The sequence below is a fragment of the Epinephelus fuscoguttatus genome, linkage group LG12 (assembly GCF_011397635.1).
Source record: "Epinephelus fuscoguttatus linkage group LG12, E.fuscoguttatus.final_Chr_v1".
Classification (NCBI taxonomy): domain Eukaryota; kingdom Metazoa; phylum Chordata; class Actinopteri; order Perciformes; family Serranidae; genus Epinephelus; species Epinephelus fuscoguttatus.
The window spans coordinates 11625312-11650250 of NC_064763.1; the positions used below are offsets into that span (position 1 = coordinate 11625312).

At 40.0% G+C, this 24939-nt stretch overlaps 3 protein-coding genes across 3 annotated transcripts; all 3 read right to left on the bottom strand.

Moving 5' to 3' along the window:
• Positions 1 to 931: 931 nt before the first annotated feature.
• nhp2 (NHP2 ribonucleoprotein homolog (yeast)) lies at positions 932 to 7034 on the bottom strand. The gene is made up of 4 exons (XM_049591877.1): positions 6757 to 7034; positions 5174 to 5243; positions 3327 to 3432; positions 932 to 1618 (listed from the first exon to the last, which is right to left on the bottom strand). Exons 1-4 carry the CDS (start codon positions 6917 to 6919, stop codon positions 1493 to 1495), a joined length of 465 nt encoding a protein of 154 aa, XP_049447834.1. The 5' UTR covers positions 6920 to 7034; the 3' UTR covers positions 932 to 1492.
• Positions 7035 to 7578: 544 nt separating this feature from the next.
• On the bottom strand, positions 7579 to 11529 carry LOC125898168 (cornifelin homolog B-like). The gene is made up of 4 exons (XM_049591878.1): positions 11518 to 11529; positions 11228 to 11338; positions 9722 to 9882; positions 7579 to 9247 (listed from the first exon to the last, which is right to left on the bottom strand). Exons 2-4 carry the CDS (start codon positions 11328 to 11330, stop codon positions 9125 to 9127), a joined length of 387 nt encoding a protein of 128 aa, XP_049447835.1. The 5' UTR covers positions 11331 to 11338; positions 11518 to 11529; the 3' UTR covers positions 7579 to 9124.
• A 259-nt stretch (positions 11530 to 11788) lies between these two features.
• LOC125898159 (T-cell immunoglobulin and mucin domain-containing protein 4-like) lies at positions 11789 to 24174 on the bottom strand. The gene is made up of 7 exons (XM_049591869.1): positions 24123 to 24174; positions 21070 to 21417; positions 18981 to 19055; positions 17886 to 17944; positions 17673 to 17757; positions 15049 to 15076; positions 11789 to 13175 (listed from the first exon to the last, which is right to left on the bottom strand). The coding sequence occupies exons 1-7, from the start codon at positions 24157 to 24159 to the stop codon at positions 13028 to 13030; spliced, it is 780 nt and encodes a 259-aa protein (XP_049447826.1). The 5' UTR covers positions 24160 to 24174; the 3' UTR covers positions 11789 to 13027.
• Positions 24175 to 24939: the final 765 nt, after the last annotated feature.

Sequence of the window (24939 nt, forward strand, 5' to 3'; positions counted from 1 at the left end):
TCAAAGGTGGTGACATGACGTAGATTTAACAGCATTGAATCTAGCCATTCACTCAACATCAACATTACCGAGCTACATCGAGGTACGGCTGATTTTGGTGAATTTTACGTCAGGGTGTTTACAGAGATGGCGCAAGCCGTGACAAATGTCTTTTCACGGCAAGATTTGGTGCAGCTCGAGTTGAGAGGCGATGCTCTGCCTCACGGCACGTCCTCCATCGTGAGAGGAGAGAAGTTTGATTTAAGTCACTAACAGTCTTTCCTAGACCGAATTGTGCAATCTAACACGGCTGTTAAAACCAACAGTAATTTGGTATTCACCGTCCAACTAGTCAAAAACCCTCGAGGCGGCAGTCGAAAAAGACTCTTGTCTAATACCTTAGACAGCGAGATTATTTAAAAAAAAAAGCGAAGCTCTCTGCGGGTCGTAATCAACGGCCCCGACAACCAACTTTGTTTTGCAATTAATTTGGCTCATGTGCTTCACCCGATATCGTTGATAGCGAAGCGTTTGCTCTCGGCAGAGACATTCAAAGTAAGGCGGGTTTGAACGATCAGACCGCGGTAACGTTCGCCGATATACCGAAATTTGAAAAAGTCTCAAACTGCAAAATTGTAGTGTTCTACAGAACCGACAACGGTCGAACGCTCTCTAAATTTGTGACCGATTCACTAAGAAGACAAAAGATGGCGTTTATGTTTCTGTTTGAATAACACTACTACAGCAAAACGAGCCTGAAATCCTTCCTAGGCTCGCTGTACCTGTGCGAGTATTGCTATACAGGGTACACCTCCGTCGTGTCTCAATACCGAGCGAGAGCATTAACAAGAGGTTTCACTAAAACACCAGACTGCTCCTTAAAAGTGAGACTCAGCCTGAGAGAGGTCAGGACTCAGTGTGATGTGTTCAGGTTCATCAGTAACAACAACACTTGAGACACCAGAGTCGCTTCTTTTAATTAAAAAACAAACAAGTCACTTAAAACAAAAAAACATATTTAACAGCAGAAACACCAAAAATCCCTCCGAGCTCGAAAACGTCTCGCCATCGTTCAGGATCTGGTGAAAATAAACTTTTTCTACAAAATGATCAAACAGACGTCAGCGTCCAGGAAATATTTTAACAGTCTGCCGTCAGGCATCTGTCCTGCCGCCATCATCCTCTGGGCGGGACAAACTTTATCCATCAATCTGATTGGCTTGTTGAGTTGTTAGCTGCACAATAAAACCAACACAACAACACAATACAACTCCTCTGCTCATTTTACTGAAGGTATTTATGTGTTTAATAAAAAATAGACTGAAAAAGATCGTTTTATCGTCCTGCAGAAACAACCTGATGACATGACACGCGTAAACACACAGATTCTATTTACACACTTTGTTTTGGTTTCGTCGGAGCGACTGATGAGCAACGAGGATTTCCTAAAATGCTGGATTTTAAAGTGAATGAAGGCAGTGACCTCAGAGCTGTTCACTGATTGGCTGATGTCTCACAGGGGTTTGGGCAGGCTGGACACTTCCTCCAAACACTCGTTGTAGGCGTCCTGATAGTCTGCGTGAGGTTTGATGAGGATCACACAGGTCGGCCTCTTGGAGCCTGCAGACGAGCCCAGATCCTGAAAACACACCCAAATATTAAATAAAAATCAGGCTCAGTCAAATGACATCATAAACACGTCAAACAAACACATCAGTCGTAAATAAATCTGCTCAGAAATCAGACACAAAACACACTTGAAAACTCACATGAAACATGGCTTAACAACAGCTCATTGTGTATCTACACATTTGGGTTAACTTTCTAATCTAATCCTCATCACCGTCGCCAGATTCCAGCTGGGTGGTGCATTTTAAAAATCCTAGATATTTAAATTTGGGGCGGTCAACGTCTGTCCAGCTTTGGTTTTTAGGCTTTAATGGCACGTGTTGTACGGAGCTGTTGTCAGCTCAAGTTACGTTCACTTCACCTGTCTCTCCGCATGAAGCCCCGCCCACAGCAGAACCCAGGAGAGTCCATAAATAAAAATTAAAAGCAGTACTGACTCTCAAACTGAGCTGAAATTAAATATTAATTATGTTTTGGAACAGCGTCACAGAGTGTGGAGGACGATAAGTGACTGAAGTAACAATATATAAATAAAGTTATAAATAAGTTAAAACAGAAATAAATAAATAGATAGGGAAATTAAAAAAGAAATTAGGAAAAAACTAAATGTATAAATAAATACAAAATTAAATACGAAATTAAATATATAGTAAAATTAATGAACGAATAAATGTATGAATTAATAGGGAAATAAGTGTATAAATAAATACAAAAATATGAATATAAATGAATAAATAAATGTCTGAATAACTACATGAATAAATTAAAAAATAAATATAAAAAACAAATGAATGAATTTGAATAACTACAAAAATAAATAGGAAAATAAATGTGTAAAAAAATAAATATGGAAATAAATAAACACAGGTAAACACAAATAAATGTATGAATAAATAAAAAAATGTATGAAGAAATGCAGGACTTAATAAGTAAATAGAAAAAAAAATACATGTATAAAATACAGGAATAAACAAATAAATACTGAAATAGGTAAATGCATAAGTAAACAAATAAATGTTGAAATATAATTGGAAATAAACAAATAAATGCATAAATAAACTTTTCTGTTTTTCAGTTTTTCTGTGTCTGTATGTTTTTCTGTGTCTTTGGTCATATTTCGTCCTCCATACAGATGCACCTGCAAATGAAAATCACCAATTTCTGAATGAGCGGGTAGTTGTGTTATTTTTGGCACAGAAAAAGTGTTTTTGTTGTGGCCCGTACAATATAATAAAATACTTTTTAGCTTTCTTTCACTTTGCACTAACAGCACATATAATTATTATTATTAATAATTATAATGTATTAATAATATAACATATAGAATTAGTCCCATCAACGTAGTTGTTATATCCGAGGCACTGGCTCCCCTCTGCACATTCACACAATGATATTTACTGTGAGATGAAAACATGAATATAAACAAACAAAAACACAATAACAACTAATATTTTCTTTCCCATAAAAACTGAACTTAAATACGCAGAAGCCTGAAAACATCAACATGTCACAGAGTCACTGTGTGTGCGAAGATACTGAGTGACGACAGAGTAAAAACTTTCTCACGACGGAGGTTCAGTAACTGACGCAGCTTCTCACAGGTGCATGACGTGTCAGCTGTCAGTCTGAGCTGCGTTCACCGGCTGCAGTGAGCCAACGTGTTGATCTGATTTTAACTCAGCGCTCATGGTGGGTTTGTGTCATGATGGTAGACTCACCCCTTTAGAGGGGATGTAGGCGTACGGCAGGTTTCTGTCCTCACACATGATGGGCAGGTGACAGTAGACGTCGATGGGCAGTGTGTCGCCAGCCAACACCACGATGCTGCGGAGAGACGCATCAATAACAACACAACAAGGTTCGTGTACATCAGAGCAGATGGTCATTAATATGTGAATATACAGTGGTGGGAAAAAGTTTTTGGACACCCCATGCATTTGTGAAATATTGCATTAAGAATCACTCTTAGGTCTTCAAGTGCAATTTCTTTTAGTACAGTCACAGCCAAAATACTAAATAAATCCTAAAAAAGCCATTAAAAACTTAAAATTGATTGGTTCCATAAAAATACATAAGAAATTTTGAGTATTGGGTCATTTTGGTACCAGTGATGAAGGTCGTTCTTTTTATTAAGACACAATTTTTGTTGCCAAGCTTCGTGTCTACATAAAGCCAGCACATTTGAAAGTTCTTCAGACACAAAAATGGCTAAAACAAGGAACCTAACGCAGGAAACACGCCTGAAGATAAAGATTCTCAGCCAGGAAGGGTACAGCTGCCGCCAGATAGCCAGGAAGTGCAGATGCAGTCCTTCAGCAGTTGGATACACTCTGCAGGAATACCGACGAACCAACAGCTTGGAAGACAAACCAAGATCTGGGCGTCCAAGGGTTTCTTCAGCAAGAAATGACCACGTCCTGATCCGCATGTGCAGGCAAAACCGCCGAATGACATCACAGGAGCTTCAGCAGCAGTGGTCAAACCAAACTGGTGTCCAGTGTTCCACCCGCACTGTACGTGGCCGACTTTTAGGTCCTACAAGGCTATCAAGAAGCCGCTGATCAATGAGAGACAGAGGTTAGCCCGGCGTCGTTGGGCCCAGGCACACAAGAACTGGACAGCCGGGAATTGGAAGAAGATTTTGTGGTCAGATGAGTCCAGTTTCCAGCTTTATCTTCCTCCTACTAATGTGAGGGTACGCAGAAGGCCAGGCGAAGCATTATCTCCAGCATGTACAGTACCTACTGTCAAGCATGGTGGAGGCAGTATCATGGTTTGGGGATGCATGAGTGCTGCTGGTGTTGGTCATCTCACTGTCTGTGATGGCACATTGAACTCTACCCAGTATTGTACCATTCTCGAACCCACATGCTCCCTTCTGCGCGTGCACTGTTCCGTCGAGGTAAAAACTGGATGTTTCAACAAGATAATGCCCCTTGCCACACATCCAAGGCCAGTAGAACTTGGCTGCAGGAGCACAGTATCCAGGTCTTAGAGTGGCCAGCTCAATCCCCGGACATGAGCCCCATTGAAAATCTGTGGTGGATTATCAAAAGGTCTGTTTCAAAGCATAAACCAAAGAATTTAGAAGAATTAAAAGCAGTAATTCAAGAAGAATGGAACAAGATCACCCCTCAACAGTGTGAAAGGCTCGTGGGGAACATGCCAGCCAGGATTAGAGCTCTACTACGTGCCAGTGGCAGGAATACTGAATATTAATTTGATGATGTGATGGTTTATTTATTTTTTGTTCAGTTCTGAACACATTCTCTGTTATTTGTTGACTTTGATACCGACAATGTTGAGAACTGACATATTGAAACTGTCAAGAATTTAGTTTTGTTAGTTTTTCTTGTAAACAATAAACAAAAAAATATAATTTGTATTTGTGTGTATCTGTCTAATGCAGCCACACCTTTTGAAACACAAAAAAGATTTTTCCACAAATATTTCATGATAATATTTGAGATTGTGTAAAATTTTAAGGGTGTCCGAAAACTTTTTTCCACCACTGTACATGAAGTGTGTGAGGTCATAGAGTGGCAGAAAAACATGGCGGACTCACCCTTTCTCTCCTTTGTTGATAAACTTCTGAACTTCTTTCACTCCTCTGCGGATGTTTTTTACTTTGGCAGCTGGAACAAAAACAAAACAAAAAAAAGAACATGAAGACACAGTTTCAAACTTCTGTCCAAAAACTTGTTTTTACATCAACAGTGACGTCATGATTCATCCTGAATTCAAGAGCAGAATGATTTCAATCTGAACAGCAGAGCTTCACCACCGACTGATTACACATGATACAGAGTTTTATTTCTTATTTTCCTCTGCTGCAGCTCAAGTCAGGAATGTCTGCCATCGATTTATTCAAATGCTTTTTACAACCTGATTAGATTTCCTCTGATAAAGTGGCTGATCAGTTCTAAACAATACATATTTCACTTACAGGATGAATGCCGAATTAACCCTAAGAGTCAAAAGATTCATATAATATGTTATTTGACGACGTATGATGGCTGTAATGTACACTAACACAGAAAAATGTGAAGATCTTTAGTTTTTTAATGCAGCTTTGGCATTACTTTAGTACAAACAACAGAAACTGAGAAAAACTGGCAGATCTGCACCAAACTGAATTCAATATTAACAGCAATCACACATTGATTAACTGAATATGACACAGTGTCATTTTTCATATGTCCCTCTGATGACAGCACCTGAGTAAACAAACCATTCAAACGTTTCCTGACAACATAAAGAGACTTCCCTTGTAAAGTCACTGACAGTTCTTAATACATATTTCATTGACAGGATGAATGCCGAATTTATCATAACAGCTAAATGATTAAATATCATTTCATGACCTATGATGTCTGTAATACCTGCTGACACAAGAAAACTTTAAAATCTTAAGTTTAACGCAATTTGGCATTACTTTACCACAAACCATTCAAACGTGTCCTGACATCAGAAGAGACGCTGTTTCCACTGAGAAAATGACCCAAACATCCTTAACTGTAAACATGTCAGTGACCTGTTGTATACCGAATTAATCATAACTATTTAAAGATTGTTTATATTTAATTCCACGACCTATGACTTCTGCAACACCTGCTCACACACACGAAAACTTAAAAATCTTTAAATTTTTAACGCAGTTTGGCTTTACTTTATCACAAACAACAGAAACTGACTTAAACTGCCACAGATTTGCAGCGAACTGAATTTAATTTGAACAGAAAGAGACATCTGACTTATTGAACGTGGTAGGGGAACTTTTTTTCATGATCTCCCTCTGCTGGCAGCACGAGGCCGACACCTGAGCAAACAAACCATTCAAACGTGTCCAAACGACATGAGGCTGCTTCCACTGAGAAAATAGCCCAAACATTCCTCACTGTAAAGATCTAACTGACATGCTGTATGCCGAATTAATCATAACAATTTAAAGATTCTTAAAATATCTAATTTCACTCCCTGACAGGTCTGTATAGTTTGCTGACACACAAGAGAGCGTTAAAATCTTCAGATTTGCAGAACAGTTTGGCACTTTCTACATGAAAGTAACAGGAGCAAGAGACAGTGAGCGGTGATCAGAGACAGTTTGCAGCTCAGAGTCGATCACAGCTGTTCAATATTCATTTTTACCCTTCTTGACGCATTTGTAGAGCTTCTTGCTGAGTTTTTTGGAGGCCAGCGGCTGAGCGATAGGGTTCACGTTAGCGATCAGCTCCTGATAAGACTTCTCGGTGCTCTCGGCGGCAGCTTCCTCTCCGTCCGCACAAACCTTCTCCTTCTTCGTCTTCGTCATTCTGATCAAACTAAATAATCGATAACAGTTCAGTTGTATTTTTCTGATCAGATTTCTGCTCAGAACACGCACCGCGAGAGGAAGCACACGTGTTTGAGTTTCTTCTTCTTCTTCTTGTTTGTCTGAACTGAGAAGACAACAGCGCCCCCAGCGGACCGGAGGTAAACTGACCTTTCAAAATAAAGGACATGGCTGATTGTGCTTCACTGCAGTGTTTTATTATTACTGTTCTTTTTTCTTCTTTCACCTCCTGACTAATTTACATTTATATTTTCTGTGTTGCATTGTTTTCAATTATCAATATAGATGATGTGTGTATTATAATATATCTATATGTGTCGTCATTTTGTCTTGTATCTTTGTCTTTAATTGCACTTGAATAGTTTCTATTTTTAGTCATATAGATTTAAAAATATCTTTTGGTTCAAATAAAAAACAGATCATAACATTTCTGACATCTCATACAAACAGAAAATGAGACACTTGCTTTTGTTAAATGATTTATAAAAGCAGGATTTAACTTAATTAGAATTATTAATTTTTTTATAGAATAAAAATAATCAGAATAATTTTCCACAAATCAGTGAAACTACATAAACAAAACTGTTAAGAAAATTTTCAGGAACACACAAAAAATAATTTCTATTTGAATGATAAAATGAAAATTGATCATTTTTTATTTTAAATTTAATTTTTGACCTTGAGTCGTTGTTTACAGGATCAGAAATAAAAGTTACACTTCCACTTTGTGAAGTTTGTGAAATGTTAAGAAAAATATACAAACATCAGAACACCTCCATTTCTACTGGAAGAACATGTCACACGATCAAAAGCTCTAGAACAGCTTTAAATGGACCTTACATCGATTTGTGGAAAAAAAAAAAAATAGAAACTGTTCTTAGAGTCACAGTTTGGTTTGTCTGACATATAATGTCTTTATTTATTTATTTACTTTTTTCTCATTTTGATTTGTTTAAAAAAAGATTTTATTAAATAAGAAGATTTTCAGTAAATATTTTACTGCGTAATAAAAATCATTAAGCAATTAATCAGTGCAGACGAATTAAAGTATTACAATATGTTGGGACAATAACTACAAAACATAACTCTGTGGATATTCTCATTTATCCAGGTCAATTCCATTTTGGCAACAATTAAATCGTAGGCAACTGGACTTTGATTTTGTCTAGAAGACGTTTCGCCTCTTATCCAAGCGGCTTCATCAGTTCTCAACGCATCGGTCTGACTAGTCCTCACTAGTCTGACAAACAGTGGAGTAAGACTTTTTAACCTCTGCGGAGGTGTACACCCACCACCCTCATAAGACAATACTTCGTTAGTGGAGTTTCACTGGACCATTGTTTGGGTCAGGTGAGTCACACTAGTGAACGACAGTCCTTAGGAGTGAGTGGGGCCACTGGTGAGCAACAGTCGTTAGGCATAATGTGTGGTTACCAGTGAACGACTGTCGTTGTGTTTCTTTGAGCCACTTGAGGTTAGTTTCGGGCAGTCTTTGTTGTTCAATCTCTTAGGTACAGCAGCAAGGGCCGCATTGTAAATGGGGGATAGGTGGTGTCTCAGGCCACCTCCCCTATTTAGAGACGGCTTCTCTATTTTAACGTAGATGGATTCTTTCACCCCTCTTTCGAACCATCTGTCCTCTCTGTCCAAGATTTTCACATTGCTGTCCTCAAAGGAGTGAGCCTTCTCCTTTAGATGTAAATAAACAGCAGAAACTGGACCTGAGGAGTTTGCCCTTCTGTGTTGAGCCATGCGCTTGTTTAATAGTTGTTTGGTTTCACCAATGTATGAGTCCTTGCATTCTTCACTGCATTGGACAGCATATACCAAGTTGCAACTTGGTATATGCTGCATTGGACAGCATATACCAAGTTGCAAAAATCAAAGTCCAGTTTCCTACGATTTAATTGTTGCCAAAATACAAAACATAACGGCTACATCAAATTTATAAATAAAAAAAGGTATAAAAAAACATGTTTGATAAATATTAAAGAAAAATAACGTGAAGAAAAATATTTTTAAAAATTAACAGTGCAAATTAGATAATTAATCAATACATATTAATAGATATGAAGAGACGTTTAGTAAATATGTAAACAATATTGAACTGATTTAAATTAATGTCACACTGATAGCAAATAAAAGGAGTCACAGTGATGATGTCATCAGCGGTGGATGATGTCATCAGCGGTGGAAGATGTCACCCAGCGTGGCGGGGAGTTTCCTCGTCTTCATCTCTCTGGACATCTGACACCAGACGCAGGGCGGACAGAAGGAGGAGCACAAACAGTCTCTGCACAGACTGCCCTGCACGCACCACAGACAAGTACTTAGTGAACAGACTGCCCTGAACACATCACAGACAAGTCCTCATATCTGCTGCGAGTACCAACACTACACTGTAGAAATGCTCCATTACACCTAAAAGTCCCGTTCAAGGTTAAGTACAAAAGTATCATGTGTCAAATTTACGTCAGCAGTAAAAGTACACGCAGACTAATATGTGACATCATCAGATTATTATTGGATCATCAGTATCAGAGCAGCTTGTTCCTGTTGGAGCTGCTGCAGGTGGAGACAGTTTACTTTATATACAGTTAGTTTAGTCCAGTGGTTCCCAACCTGAGGGGTCGGGCCCTCCAAAGGGTCACCAGATAAATCAGAGGGGTCGTCACGATTAGTGAGAGAGAAGAAGAAGAAAAAGAAGAAGAAGAAACATAGTTCTGATAGACACAGACAGACGCAGAAGACAGAGAGATAAATAAAGAGAACTGTCCTCACTTTAATGCCGTAGCGATGTCGGACGTAGACTCTCATGGACATGGTGAGGGGATGGACGCAGCCACAGCCACAGACGTCCAGCAGGGGGAGACAGAGATGGTGACCGTACTGTTTAGAGGTTTTACAGGCGAAACAGGGACAGCACCAGAATGCAAAGCAGCCTGCAAACAAACACACACATTAACACACATCACCACACAACATCAACAGTCAGGACAGAAAATTATAAACTTTTGATTCAAACAAAAATAAAAATCACATCTGTGTTGTGTCCTGAGATCAAGTAGCTTACTACAATTTCCAGAAAGTTGCGCTGATCGTTTTAGCATTTCCCATCTATGTACGTTAAACGGTTAGCATTAGCTTTGCTACACTACTTTTTTGAGCTACTTACCAATTCAGTGATTTCATAGATTTGGTAGCATTCCCTAGTCTTAACACAGTCACTTTCAAACCATGTTCAGTATGCAACTTCTGATAAAGTATTGCAGCTGCTCTGACAATATTCAGTTACTGTCTATGCTGCCGTTTGCAGCGTGAACCACCATGTGGTACACGCATGTACAGTTGTCATGGCCGATCAAGCTCGATATCATCTGATTCCAGTAACCAGCCAGTTGATCGGCGCATCTCTATTATTTACATTAAAAGTACAAAAAAATAAAAAATAAATCCGAGTGTTTGGGGGTCACATGGCACCTCATCAGGGGCCAGATTTGACCCAACATTTCTGACAGCTAACTTCTTCTTCTTCTACTACTTTTAAAATTTAGTTTTAGTTTAGTTTTATCAAAACTAAGCAAAATTAAAACAGATTACAGCTCAAAAACGTACATAGAGATTTGTTACTGAATATTTAAAGCCTCTAACTGCTGGTGGAACTGTTGTGTAGCTAACTGACATTGCTAACGTTAGCATGCTAACATCTGAAGAGTAAAATGATGGTGGACATCTGACCTAAATAATACAGTTTAATAATAAATATTTTAAATTCTATTTCACTAAATGAACGCAGCAAACCTCAAATTATAAAACACTGCGTTGATGACATATTTTAGCTTAGCATATGAAAATATTTCCCTCTCATTATAAACTGAAAACTACGAGCTATGACACATTTCTTCGTGTGTTCACACAGATATAAAACTACAGTTACCAAAGACTCATTTTTCCTAGCGACAGATTTATACATTAATTAAAACCTTTATTAGCTGAGACATTTACAAAGTTTTATGATGAAACATTACTCGGTAAATCACGAGTTTGAAACTAAGAACTGAGAGAGGACGTCATATTCAGACTGAGTGAGGGATCGATGGCCATGTTTTGGACTCAAGAAGAGTAAATACGTGGAAAAACTGTGGAGATGAACTTTAAATATCATTTAACTGCTCTGATCATCCCGGTTAGTTTCCTCCCTCTGTCTCTGAGTGAACTATAACTAGTGTTTCTGCTGGCTCTTTAATGAAATAATAGTTTGTGTTCTGTGTGACAGTTATACCGTACACTCTCTCATGTCATCGCAGCAGTCACAGATCCCAGAGGCCCATTCAGCGTCATCAGAGGACAACACCAGAGGCTGAGGCTGCGTCAACACGGGCCAACTCATTCTCACACCTGACACATGAAACACAATCAACCAGCTCACAGCTCCGTCACAAGTCACAGCTATATCTACACACAGATGTGTATCAGTATTAGTACTCAGATCCTTTACTTCAGCAAAACTGACGGTGTTAGATACATAACAACAGATTAAAACCACAGAAGAAGAGAGAAAAAGCTCATAGTCTTACCTGAGAGACTGATTCAGCTGCTCTGATTGGATGAGGACGTCTCTCAGTGAGAGGAAGGTTTCAGATGAACCTGTCTGACCTGTCTGACTGGGTTTTTTTAGGTAATGGTGTCGTCACCTTGAAACAATGTGGTAATTATTAATGTGGGACTGACACAATGTTCCACTGGAACCACTCATGTTCTCCTCATTGTGTGTGAGACAGACAGTAAAACATGTCTGTGTGCAGTTTAAAGATTCAAACACTAGATGGAGACAGACAGACAGACAGACAGCAGTCACTCTAGTTTTCCACCTTAATTTAATCATCTTAAATGACTTGTCACATGAAGACATAATTAATCTTTAATAACTTATTTAAAACAAACTGGTCAAAGTGCAGAATACAAACTTTCTGTCCATTCAGCTACAGAGCTACAGAGTTTTAACCATCAGTGTACAAAAGAATTCAAGCTGCGTTTGAGTAACACCTCGATGAGACGCCTGCCAGGCTGCAGACCACTGTTCCAGAACAACAAAACACATTCCACTCTAGCACTCCATTACTGCCTTTCCTGCTGAGATAATGCCATAAAAAACATTGCTGCATTTCCTGCCAGGATAATGACACGAAAAACTGTTGTTTTTCTATGATACATAACTGGGTTTCCTGTCAGGATAGTGCCATGACAAGCAGCTGCTTTTTACCAGTACATCGCTGTGTTTACTCCTGAGATAATGCCACAAAAAGAGGTTGGTTTTTACCAATACATCGGCATGTTTCCTGCTGAGATAGTGCCACGAAAAGCATGTTTTCTACCAGACATCACTGCATTTCCTGCTGAGATAGTGCCATGAACAGTGGTTGTTTTTTAATGAAACATCAGCACATTTCCTGTCAGCATAGTGCCACCAAAATCGGTCAATTTTTACCATATATCGCAGTGTTTCCTGCCGGGATAATGCCATGAATAGCGATTGTTTTCTACCTTGACATCGTTGCATTGCTCTGAAGATGTTCAAAAGAGAACTGATTTAAGCTGCAGATTGTTTTTAGTTTTCTCAGCACCATAATCTTCAGCTTCAACCTGCCGTTAGCTGCACGTCACGGAACTCTTAAGTTCAGTGATTGTATGTTTCTTGTTGAAACCTGGACACCGTCCACTGTTTGCTTTTTCTTGTAGACTTTTATCAGTGATGCAGAATGTTTTCAGTTCAGGGTCTCATTGTTTGTTGTGGTGATTCAATGCAGTTTTGCAATGCAAATTTTCCTTGAGGGCTTTCTAACAGAAAGGACTCTGTTGGTTAAGGTTTGGAAAAAAGTCGCGGTTTGTGTTAAAATAAAAAGATTTCTGTCAGAAAGGAAAGAAGGAAAACTTCTCCCAAGTTTCACTCTGCCACTTAAAAAGTCATCCTGATGGCAGTTTTGGGGAGTCCAGGAGCCCTCGAGGGCAAGAGTTGATGTTTTTTGTCCGTGACTTGTTGTCATCCTGTGTCCCAGGTCAGCAGGTCAGTTGGCAGAGCTTCAGACCTTAGGGGCAGTACTCGTACTCGCTTCCATCCAAGCCTCCCTCTATCTGGTAGATGTTTTCCACGGCCAAACTTCGACTCTGGAGCTGCAGACTCGATGAAGTCGCACTGTACTGGACTGAACTGACAACCTGCTGCTGCTGCTCAGGCCTGAAAGACAGATTTAATATATTGTATTACATCATAAAGTTACAGTTACATATCAGTAATCATATTCTTGAATTTGATCTTTTTTTAAATCTCTTAGGTTTTTCTGGGTTATGTGTGTTGCTTTAATAAAATAAACCCACATTTAAAATAAGCTTTCTGGTTATAATAACATTGTGGTAAAGGTTAACCCAGTTAGGTCGTTAATCACGTGATGCTCCCGTTCAGGTTTTGACATTTACACTGTGACATTTCCGTCTGAACATCTTCACCACGCTCTGTGAATCAGTCAGAGAAGAAACCGCAGGTGTTTCCTCTCCTCGCTTTCATCTCAGATTCAAAGTTTCTGTTTCTGGTAAAAGGAAACCTGCTGCAGCTTCAACATAGACTTTTCAGGAACATTCAGACTTTAATCGTGTGGTTAGGTCATTAAATGCCAGGGCTGGGGGGGGGGGGTTAGGTTTCAGGTCTCATTCTTTATTTCCAGATAACTAATGACTATACATGACTACAAACTGTTGTTTTATACTATAATGAGTTTAATGTATCACCAATATGTTGGTCAACATTGTCCCTATTTCCTTGACTCAAATAAGAAGACAGGTCAGTTTCATCTCTGCACAGAAAGTACAAAGATAGGACAGCTTTAGCCAAGCTTAGCACAAATGAGAACTGCTAGTCCAGCAAAGAGAGGGAAAAAAAACCTCAAAAGCATTGTATCCTCATACAACGGCCTGTATGATATCTAACATATTAACGCTAAACATATTAGCCCACTATTGATAAGGTCAGTGTTGAGAAAAGAATCATAATTGCGCGAAAAGTACATTTACGTAGGTTAGATTTAGGAAACAATCACGGATGGGTGTAGTCATGTTACAGATTTAATGAAAACTTACAAAATTAACATAAAATTATGTAGGAAAGTAAAGTTACTTAGGTAAGGTTTAGGAAAGTGACGTTATGTGGGTTACGTTTCAGGAAAGAATTATGGTTTGGCATCTTCACGTTGCATATTTGACGTGTTATGTGTTATCACTTGTTATTGACGAGGTATGTACCTAATGTAACGTGAAGACGTACTCTAAAAATAATTTCAAGTTCACTTGGTTTCACACGGGACACAAACACCGGTCTCCTGGAGGAAAGGCACAATTCCATGGGTTATGTACAAAGTCTGGTCCATTACTTTTTGTAGGAATATGTACGAACTGTGTATGAAAGCAGCCTTCTACGAGTCACGTCTTGTAGCTACAGATGTGCGTATTTATGCGGTGTGAATGTGTATCGACTTCATAACATATAAAGTGCTCTCTGAGGTAAATCTTAAATTTTGTAGCTTTGTTCCAAAACAGATGAAGGTCGGAATCATATTTTGTCATCACACACTCCTGTGAGACACAGGGAAACATTTAAAAAGACTCTTTAATTCAGATGTTGTGCAGGATGACGGGTTGAAGCTTTCTGTTCTGAGTTTGATCCACCGTCTCTGTTGGACTGGACTCTGACATGTGGTCTATGGTTTGGGGTGTTCCCTGTTACCACTGAGTTTCACTTTGAACACACTGTGGCATCACTGAACATGATGCTGTCACATAGGTGACGACAACGCAGTGAAGATGCAGAGCGAGATTCACAACCCTGTGGTAAAACTGCCGCCTCATCGTGAAGGCTCTGCTGAGTCACGATCCGTCATCAGCGCAGTTTGTTCCAACAACTCTGCATTAACCACAACCTTTAATAAGCGTCTCTGAGCTGCTTCAAGGGTCCAAAAGCTGCCAGACGTGAATCTATTCGAAGACAAATTTCGGAAAAGTCGAAGAAACGAGAAAAGAAGAAGTTTCCCAATCTGAATGAGTCACATTTCGAAACTTACGTTTTGTTGAGTCGCCTTCTTCTGCTCGCTGCGGAGACACAAACACAACAGAAACAGAAACATTAACGAGGAGAGAAGTTCACTTTTAACAAAGAGTCATGAGTTCTGAATAAATACAGACCTATTGGAATAACTGACATCAGATTATAATCATGTCTGAGTCCAGACACACAGACTGTCGCACTTTGTTTTGGATTGTGTTTTAGTAAAACATTTAAATTATTGTTTTAATACAACTGATATACAAGATGTAAAACTAGGAAATTAAGACCCAAGTTGTAACAGACTGATATAAGAATGCTGATAAAATGCTCATTGCTATGAGATGTGTGTGTCAGAATTATGAGAAAACCTTTTTGAAAAACCAGAGTATTTTTATCATCATGATGTTTGCTACCAAGCTGACATAAAGCGATAATGAGGAAGACGAGGAAAGACATGCAACAGATGTCTCTATCTGAACAGGAACTGGAGACACTGAGGTTCATGGTTGGTGCTGTGGGACACCAGGGCACCCATAAAGGTGAAGAGAAACTATAACTCCTGGTTTCCGATCGAGAAGTAAGAAAACCTTGTTCAAAACCCCACTGACGTTTGTAACAACTTTAAAGACTTAAACTAGTCCTGTGAACAGAGACTTTCTCCACAGTGTGTCGTGAGGGTTCACATGTTTACATACAACTCCAAATATCGCTGTTCTGTCAGTGGATATACACGTCAAAATATGACGCTCTACCTCCTGTGAAGCTTTTAACATTAAACAAAGGTGTGTCAGTTCATGCTTGTCACGTTCATTGAGTACCTGCATGTCTTTTTCAAAACTACATTTATCATCTCATGGTTGTACGTCTCCACAAATCTGTCAAGTTGCAGTTACAGTTCACATTCATGTACGTGAAAACACACACATCTTCCCCCCTGACAGCACAGAAGATCTGTACAATCAGCACAGTCATGGCATTGAGTAACAGCCAGGGAAGTGTTTTTACAGAACATCATGATGTCACAGTGAAGCTGACCTTTGATATTTTGGATATAAAATGTCATCACTTCATTATCTTATCCTGTTAGACATTAGTGTGAAGTTTTGTCAGTAGTAGTGTATGAATTCTTGAGTTGTGGCCAAAAACATGTTTTGTGAGGTCACAGTGACCTTTGACCTTCAACCACCAAATTCTAATCATTTTAGTCTTAGGCCAAGTGGATGTTTGTGCCAAATTTGATGAAATTCCCTCACAGTGTTCTTGAGATATTGTGTTCACAAGCATGGGACGTACCACCAACCGGAAGACACAATGTCTCCAACTATGGCTGTCGCCGGCGCAGAGGCAAACATGCATGTTTTGTGAGGTCACAGTGACCTTTGACCACCAAAATCTATTCACTTCATTGTTGAGTCCCAGTGGACATTTGTGTGAAGTTTTGTCATTATTAGCATATGAATTGAGTTATAGCCAAAAAAAAAGTTTTATGGGGTCACAGTGACCTTGACCTTTGACCACCAAATTCTAATCAGTTCATTTTCTAGTCAAAGTGAATGTTTGTACCAAATTTGTGGAGAGAAAAAAAAATTCCCTCAAGGTCTTCCTGAGGTATTGCATTCGTTAAAATGTACGGATGGACAACCTAAAAAACATAATGCCTCTGGCCACAGCTATAAACAGAGGCATAAACACATGTTCTGTAAGGTCACAGTAACCTTGACTTTTGACCTTCAACCACCAAATTCAGCTTATCAGCTCATTCATGAGTCCAAGTGAACATTTGTGCCAAATTTGAAAAAAAAACACAAAAAAAAAACAACCTCAAGGTCTTCTCAAGATCATGAGGATGAGAAGGACAGATGGATGGACAAACGAATGTATGGATGGACAACCTGAAAACATAATCCCTCCAGCCAGGGCTTGCGCCAGCGCAGAGGCTTAAACAAATATTTTGTGAGGTCACAGTGCCCTTGACTTTTAACCTTGTGTAGTGTACTTTTGTGCCAAATTTGAAAAAAAATAAAAGAAAAAGAAAAACAAATATGACTATAATTAACACCCTATTGTTTCATGTTGTATGACATTTGTGCCAAATTGCCTCTGAACATGGCTATCACCAGCGCAGATAATACACTTAAAACCTTTGTTCTGACATTGACTTTCTGAAGTCCTGAAGTACGTTGTTATTAAAACAACTCGATGAACCTTTGGTTTCAGACCTTCTCCCTCTTTACACTATGGTAGTTGCCTGCAGTGTCAAAAACTGCTGCTGTCTGATGCCTCTGTGTGTTGGTGTCTGACGCTGCGGTCCACTGGCAAAGCGGCGGTATATGACGAGCTGGGAGTGAGAATGGGGTTTTGGATAGGGACATGTTGAATGCTGCTGCTCTGTGATTAGTTCACACATCTGTAAAAATGGTGGGACAGTTCAGTCAAATCGATCTGCGTCACCAACACCTGCTGTGAAATCTCCACATGACCTCTTTCATCACAGCCAACTGACCGCTGGTTCCTCTCTGCGTTGAAGCAGGATGTTTGGCTGAACTCATTTCCACACACTCAGTGGACATTAAACTTCCCTCTCTGTTGTTTGGGTGTGAAAATGTGAGGATGACCATGAATGCTGACTCTTGTACTTACCAATAATGAGAACTGCGCCTGCTGTGACCAAAGCGACCAACCCGAACAGAACACAGAGCAGAACCACGTTTGTACCGCTGCTCTCCTGTAGGAAGTGATAAAAAGACACCGACAGTGGTAACACAACATTTTACATTTTTTATATTTATTCTTGTAAAAATGATTCTGAATGAAATGAAATCATACAAATCACATTAATATTTTCTCTCTAACCTTGGCCACGATGCTGCTGGAGGAGGAAGTTAGGGGGCGGTCAGTTGAGTTCACATGACCTGTGGGACAAGGAAATGAAAGCAGATGTTTTTAGTCCAGCTGTGTCAGCAGCGTGATGTCATGATGAAGGTTTAGACACAGACAGGACTGGAGTTTTTTTTAAACTATTCTCTTTAGTCTGAGTTTGAAGGTCAACGTGAACAGACTGATTGCTGCTGGCAACACTTCGTCACTCTCCGTCTAAAGCACTCACTGTATTTCCTCATCAGCGGTGACACAGATGGAAGTCTGCACCTGGTTTATCGTCCACAGAACGAGGCTGCACGCCAACATTTTCAGAACAACATAGAACAGGCTGCAGTAAGAGTCTCTCTTCATGGGATATTTAAAAATAGCAGCTTTGTGCATTTAGTCCTTCTCAGGCAAGCTCAGGGGTTAAGTGTTGCCCACAGGAACAACGCTCTGTGAGGCTTTTTTTTCCCCTCCGAGTGAGGATTAGAATATATGCCGCCATGGCCGAAACTGATATACTGTATATAAACGCTTGAAGATCCACTCATTACTAAAAGTGTCTGTCATATAAAAACTAAAGTGATGGTCAAAGTTGTCACAGTGAAATTTAAGGTGTGTTGATGGATTCATGTCATCAACTCATGCATTGAGTAACATTACAAGTTAACATTCCACCTTAAAAGTTGCCGGCAGTCGACCCAGTGAATGAAGTTATTGTTTCTCAGACTCCAGCTGCTGTGAGAGGCAGCAAAACATCCTTTCATTTTATAGTTACAGTTTACTAATAAAACTCTCCACAGTATGAACAGTGGTTACATGAGCCTCAAAACCAGACACAACTCAGCCCTGAGCAGAGTGACTGTCCTCTACTGACCAATCAGATTGCAGTGTTCACAGCTCCACCTTTTAGTACCATGTCTGTGTGCTAGGTACCCCAACAGAGGGGGGACCAAACATGGGGACGGTAAGGAACGGTTCTGTTGGTACCATCCACAACTTTTCACAGTGGAAACAGAAAATATAGCGTACTGAACTGAACTGAACTGCTCGATGGAAACGGGGCATTGTGACTGTGTGTTGTACCTGTTACATCTTCATCTGTCGTCTGCTCTGGAGACGTCTCTGTGTTTAATGTTGTCGATGTGGTCGTCAGTGGAGCTGAAACAGACCATAATTGTAACATTAGCTGCTATATAATGAACTCAAAGCGCCTCAGTGCTCGTCAGATCCATCTGGAACACTAACACCTCACCCAGTAATTGCTCAGGTGTGTGCAGGTGAGAAAGGAGGTGGGGTTTTAAATTCTACCTCAGCTCACTTTGCCATTGGATTCCTGTCACTTTGAGAGACAGAACAGATTCTCAGATTTGTCACAATAGTAAAAGTTAGTGATAGACGAGGACCTGCTCCCTATGTAGATATAAACGTGTCATTCTGAGGTAACAAAAACACGATTCTTATTTTCAGCTGATTAAACACTACAGAAAACACACTGATTATATTATGTCCCCCTAAATCCTCCACACTGGAGCTTTAACATACATCAGAGCAGCCAGAGGGTGATTGCTGGTATTGTTTTTGTCTCGTCAGCCATTAATGACACAATAGATCTTGAGTGCTCTGACAGCTCTGTGCTTTATTTAAAGGGGTAGGACACCCATTTTCAACATTCATACATGTTATTCCTGTGGTTTAAGCAGTGGTTCCCCACCTGTCCAGTCACAGGGTCCAGATCTGTCCTTCGTCATTAGTTCAAGGTCCATGTCGTGTCATACTTGTGTTTGGCCATGCCGTTGAGCTAGTTTACTGTCTCTGTTAAGTAGGTGTCCATTATTCACTCGCTCCACAGCAGGAAACAGCACTTCAAAATAAAAGCTCTGCACTGGAAATTCACTGTACTTCAAAATAAAGTGTGTTATTTTACAAAGCTGACACGTTTGCAAGTCACTTGCGGTCCATTTAGAATGGACCTGTAACCCCCCATTTGGGAACCACTGATCTAAAGCCCAGTTCAGAACAAAGATTTGAGACAAGTCAAATCTGAAACAAGCAACTACTTGCAATATACCATTCTGCAGTGTTCTAAAAAGCTGCTGGTTCACAGGAAGTGACCACGATGAGACGGTGTATCATCTCTAGTCAACAACTCTCTCGACTTCTGATCTGTATCGTTGACAGGAAGTGACCATGATGAGACAGTGTATCATCTCTAGTCAACAACTCCAAAACCAGCATCAGATGGACTGTATTCATAATCAATACGCCACAATAATATAAATAACCAGCGCCAATTCATCAGTCAGTGAGAATGTGTGTGTGGGCGGGGCATAAGCACATACAGCCAGCAGCAGTAGCGACCCACCGTCTAACACCAGCACACTGTGAGGACAGAAACAGAAGGCTCGGCGGGGACGGAGCACCTGCTGCAGCAAGCCAACACGCCGTTTGTGGTCATTTTGACTTGACCAGCGGACTTCACTACAAGCTGACTGGCTGTTGAAACAGGTGACGTGCTTTAAAACCAGCCGCCTGCCATTTGACCAGCTGAGTGTCAGGTGACACCATCAGCCAGCTTGAGTCGAGTTCAGACTGGCCAGTTCACACCGCTGACACTTTTCTCTGCTAATAGCGGTTTTGTCTTGTCGAGAATCTTTGGTCTGAACTGGACTAATGACAGTCTAAATATACTGATAAAAAAAAACTTTCTCTCAAATCCAAAAACTAAAGTGCTAAAACTCAAATCTGTGATGTCATAGGGTTTAAGGTCTAGAGCTGCTCCTCAGACAATGAATGGTGAAAGATGACACTGAGAGCAGCCGGGGGCAAAGAACCGATATCATATCGTCCCGTCCTAGAACGTCAACAGCGGACACCAAAGGACACCTAGCGTGTCATATGTACATGTATGTAAGTCCACTAACAAAGCAGTGATACATGACGACATGGGATCAAAGGACCCTGATTAGTCCTGACCACACAAACACATTATCTGAAGCCTGGCAGGACAGATTCTCATGTAATCCTGTGATGTTGTGAGAATCCAGCTGCTGTGCGAGGTGACCAGTGTGCTTCCTGTCTGTCAGCTTTGTTTCCTGTGAGAGCAGAACATCAGAGATACTCTACCAGCCTTTTAATAACAACATTTGCACAGACTTTAAAAAGAATCTCTCACCTTCCTCAACGGTCAAATCGATATGATGTTTGAGATCATTGAATGGCCCGGGTACCGCAACTCTGCAGCCGTATCTTCCAGCATCTAACTCTGAGACGTTCAGTATCGTCAGGGAAACATCTCCTTCATCCAGTCGTCCCAGTAACTGATACCTGCTGGGAACTCTGCTTCCTTCTGTAACTTTCTGTCCATCAGTGGAGATGAGCTGCTTCTTGCAGCCAGAGTTTGGTATTTCTCCTCGACCCCAACAAACCGTCAGCGCGCCATAATATTTGATGTTATATGTACAGGGCAGAGTGACGTTTCCATGTAGTTGACCGACAACTCTGCTGCCGTCACCTTCACTGACTGTGGAGACACAAACAAACACTCAATGTTTTCACTTGATTTTACTGTTACTGTGTGTAACTCTTGAGTTATATCTTGGCTTTGATGTGTCAAGTCAAATTTGGCACACGAGACAATAAAGACTGAACTGACAGAAATAAAAATAAAACCCTCAACATGTTGGTTTTGTGCCCTTCAAGTTCAGTTCACGCAGTTCAGTCGTTACACTACACCCTGCAGCCAACTGATGTTAAACTCTTTGAAACCTACGCCCTCAAATTAAGATCATATTCTTGACTTTAGACTTTGACTTTCAGTGGCTTAACAGTGGATCTGTATGGGGAAACCACAAGTCAGAGAGAGTGAGAGACATTTAGTGCTAAATTTAAGCATGTTTTACCACGTGAGAATAGGACTGGGCGATATAACAACTACAAATGATATATTGATATATTTTCAAGCAAGATATAAATTTAGACACGGTTTATATCAATACAGGGTCGAGTTGCTACATGAGCCATACCAGTGTTCATCTCTCCTCTCTCACACTCCCACTCACTCACTCAGAAGTTCTCCAGTAACATGAGGCCCGTTTCCACTACAGGAACGTCCTCTCGTTTGGCCCTCTCAACCGATTTGTCTCCACCATAGAGCCATAGCCTGATGTGCTATGACTTTGAGGAACACCACAGGAAAATGCATGCTGTGGTTTGGAATCAAAAGCTTTTGATATTTGTGGGTTTCTGTAAGAGTTGCATTTTTCGGCATTTGGATGGCAAGCACTTCTTTTCTGGAAACTGCTGAAAAACTTCCTTATTCCTTTGAAAGCCGTCCATCCTCTTAATGCCTGAGGTCTCTAGTTTGTAGCTGTAAAGTTTCATGGGACTGTGACGATCCCAGAGGTCACTATGGGTCATTTTATACATAGAGAAATGGTTTCACTACAACAAAATGGCTGCTGAGGAGACTAACGTCGTAACACATGAATAAAACTAGGCTCACTGAATCCACAAGAGTCTCATCTTTACAGTCAATTTTGTAAATCCAGTCAACTTCTGACGTGGCGGCTGGGGACAACAAGGAGCCTGTTAGTTACATGTTTTTGCACAAAGTATCAAAACTGTTGTTGAATAGCAGCCATCAGCATTCAAGGTCAAGGTCAAGGTAAACTTTATTATCCCACAAGTGGGAAATTCATGTGGTCATCATTACACATTCCATTGTTATACAGCCTACTGTATAGCATTAAAAACAAAAACAGCGTTTGCTGCATAGCTAACGTGCTCCTAGCTACGGCAGCACATTTTAAAAAGCATTGACATTGTGACGCAAATTTGGTTTATGTGTGGGCGGCGACAGTGGTCAAATGTTGGTAATAATGCTGTACCGTCTGTTTGCAAGTCACCGTTTAAAAGAAGAAGAAATGGTGGTTGAAAAAACCCTTGTCACTTCCAGTACGCACCAGCAAGTTTGAGACAACACTACCTTGTTGAAATCAGTGCACCACACAGGAAGTACGTTGTGTAGATAGTGAACTATGTACTGCGTACGAAGTAGGCCTATGCAATTTGAGATACACTGTAAAACACTTGTTTTGTCAGTGAACCTTGTGAGTTACAATAAAGTCAAATTTTGCAACAGTAGTCTGCATTTTCTTATTCGGCATTTTTAAGCCTTTAATTGATAGGACAGATGAGTGTGGAGGGGAGAGAGAGAGAGAGAGAGAGACATGCAGCAAAGGGCCACAGGCTGGAGTTGAACCTGGGCCGCTGTGGCAACAGCCTTGTACATGGGGCGCCTGCTCTACCACTAAGCCACTGACGCCCCATTAGTTGGCATTTTTATCTCTATATCTGCACTGGGCACTAATAAAATGTGTGTTTTGAATCAGTCAGAGTTTGCAGCACTTGACAGAAACTACTCATTCCTTCACAGGGAACGATAGTTTGACACGTTGAGGACCTGAATGAATCAGAGAAAGACACTGAACTCAAACTCCTGAAAAGTGACAACGTCATCACATTAACCAGATCACTGGACATCTGTGAGTTATTGAAATTATATCAGAGTACCTAAACTTCCTCAACAGTAGCAGTGTAATCCTTGCAAACAAACAGCAAACAGTGTATTTGACAGAATAAGCACTGTGACGTGGTTCATGGTTTCAGCATCACTGTGCAGCTCTGATTTGAAATAAATAAATCAAAACGTAAAAAAAGATCAAAAAGATCGTAAATAAAATTTCTTTGCATTAATTTGATTCCCAATCAAAACACTCTGGTAAGAATTTATTTACCTCATTAATATGGACCTCCAAACTGCTTTGAAATGCAAAATAGTGGAATTTTATGCAGTTAAAAATGTGATTAATCGCAAAACTACTGAATTTCAGCACTTAATCGAGTTTAAAAAAATTAATCATTCAACAGCCCCAAAATAATAATAATAAAAAAAATAATATAAATGAAAAATAAGCCTCCAACAAAAGAAAAAGTGCAAAAAAATGCAATAAAAATTGGTTTGGAGGATAAATGTGTTACAAATTAATAACTTTAACAAGAAACAGAATTATTGTCAGTAACAGATGTTGAGACCTGAGCTGGTGAAAATAAAGTTAAAGTGGAGATGAAACCTCGACAGATGGAGAGACGTTCAGTGACCTTTTCCTATTTGATCAGTTTTAAATCAAAGACAATGAAACAGTGACAAATTGAATGTAAAGTTACCTGTGAGCAGAGTGAGGAGCAGAACGAGCTTCATCATGAACACACTGACAAACTGTCATCACACACACACATTTAAACGCACAGCTGCTGCTGACACACTGAGTCACCACCGCTGCACACTGTAAAAAATCTCTCACTGCTGCTTTAAACACACACATACAAAAAAGAAATGTAAGAACTGGGTCTCTTCCTGTGCAAACACCTGTTGTAGTTTCAGTATCATGAAACAAAGGTGTTGTTATTGACTAGTAAACAGCTTCATTTGTTGGGAGAATTCATTAAGAAAAATCAAATAACGACTTTGTGTCTTGTTATTTTAATAGTTTGAGATACTATGTCAGAAAATGGAACTAAGTCAGTGCTTCAAAAGTCACGTTAGTCTCAAGTCTTTGCACCCAAGTCCCAAGTCCTAAACTTTGAGTTTTGGGTCCTAAATCCTAAATGCCTTTTAAAATTTGTAATAATAATAATAATAATAATAATATTACATTCTATTTATAGAGCATTTTTCATTTTACTCAAAGACACTTTACATTAGTTAGAAACGATCATAAAATACACACGTTATTCACTCATTAAAAGCCATTTTGAAAAGCTGAGTTTCGATGAGAGACGTGAACCAGGAGAGGTCGGTGCAGTGTTTGGGGACAGAGTTCCAGAGGGAGAGGGTGGCTATGGAGAGTGGTGGAGTCAGGAGGTCGGAGGTCATCAAAGGAGCGGAGACTGCAGGAAGGGGTGTGGCGGTGAAGCAGGCAGTTCAAGTGATAATGGACACCTTGAAGGGCATTATCCTGCTTATACCATGGTCACTTACCAA

What these genes read in the sequence shown, in the direction of transcription:
- LOC125898159 (XM_049591869.1), bottom strand. Translation starts at nt 24,159, where the DNA reads ATGATGAAGCTCGTTCTGCTCCTCACTCTGCTCACAG. An exon ending in CCAGCAGCATCGTGGCCAAG is followed by an intron (nt 17,758 to 17,885) that starts GTTAGAGAGAAA and finishes CACTTCCTACAG; the next exon opens with GAGAGCAGCGGTACAAACGT. An exon ending in AGGCGCAGTTCTCATTATTG is followed by an intron (nt 15,077 to 17,672) that starts GTAAGTACAAGA and finishes GTGTCTCCGCAG; the next exon opens with CGAGCAGAAGAAGGCGACTC.
- nhp2 (XM_049591877.1), bottom strand. Translation starts at nt 6,919, where the DNA reads ATGACGAAGACGAAGAAGGAGAAGGTTTGTGCGGACGGAGAGGAAGCT. An exon ending in ATCAACAAAGGAGAGAAAGG is followed by an intron (nt 3,433 to 5,173) that starts GTGAGTCCGCCA and finishes GTCTCTCCGCAG; the next exon opens with CATCGTGGTGTTGGCTGGCG. An exon ending in CCTACATCCCCTCTAAAGGG is followed by an intron (nt 1,619 to 3,326) that starts GTGAGTCTACCA and finishes GTGTGTTTTCAG; the next exon opens with GATCTGGGCTCGTCTGCAGG.
- LOC125898168 (XM_049591878.1), bottom strand. Translation starts at nt 11,330, where the DNA reads ATGAGTTGGCCCGTGTTGACGCAGCCTCAGCCTCTGGTGTTGTCCTCT. An exon ending in CTGCGATGACATGAGAGAGT is followed by an intron (nt 9,883 to 11,227) that starts GTACGGTATAAC and finishes GTTTGTTTGCAG; the next exon opens with GCTGCTTTGCATTCTGGTGC. An exon ending in GACATCGCTACGGCATTAAA is followed by an intron (nt 9,248 to 9,721) that starts GTGAGGACAGTT and finishes TGGTGCGTGCAG; the next exon opens with GGCAGTCTGTGCAGAGACTG.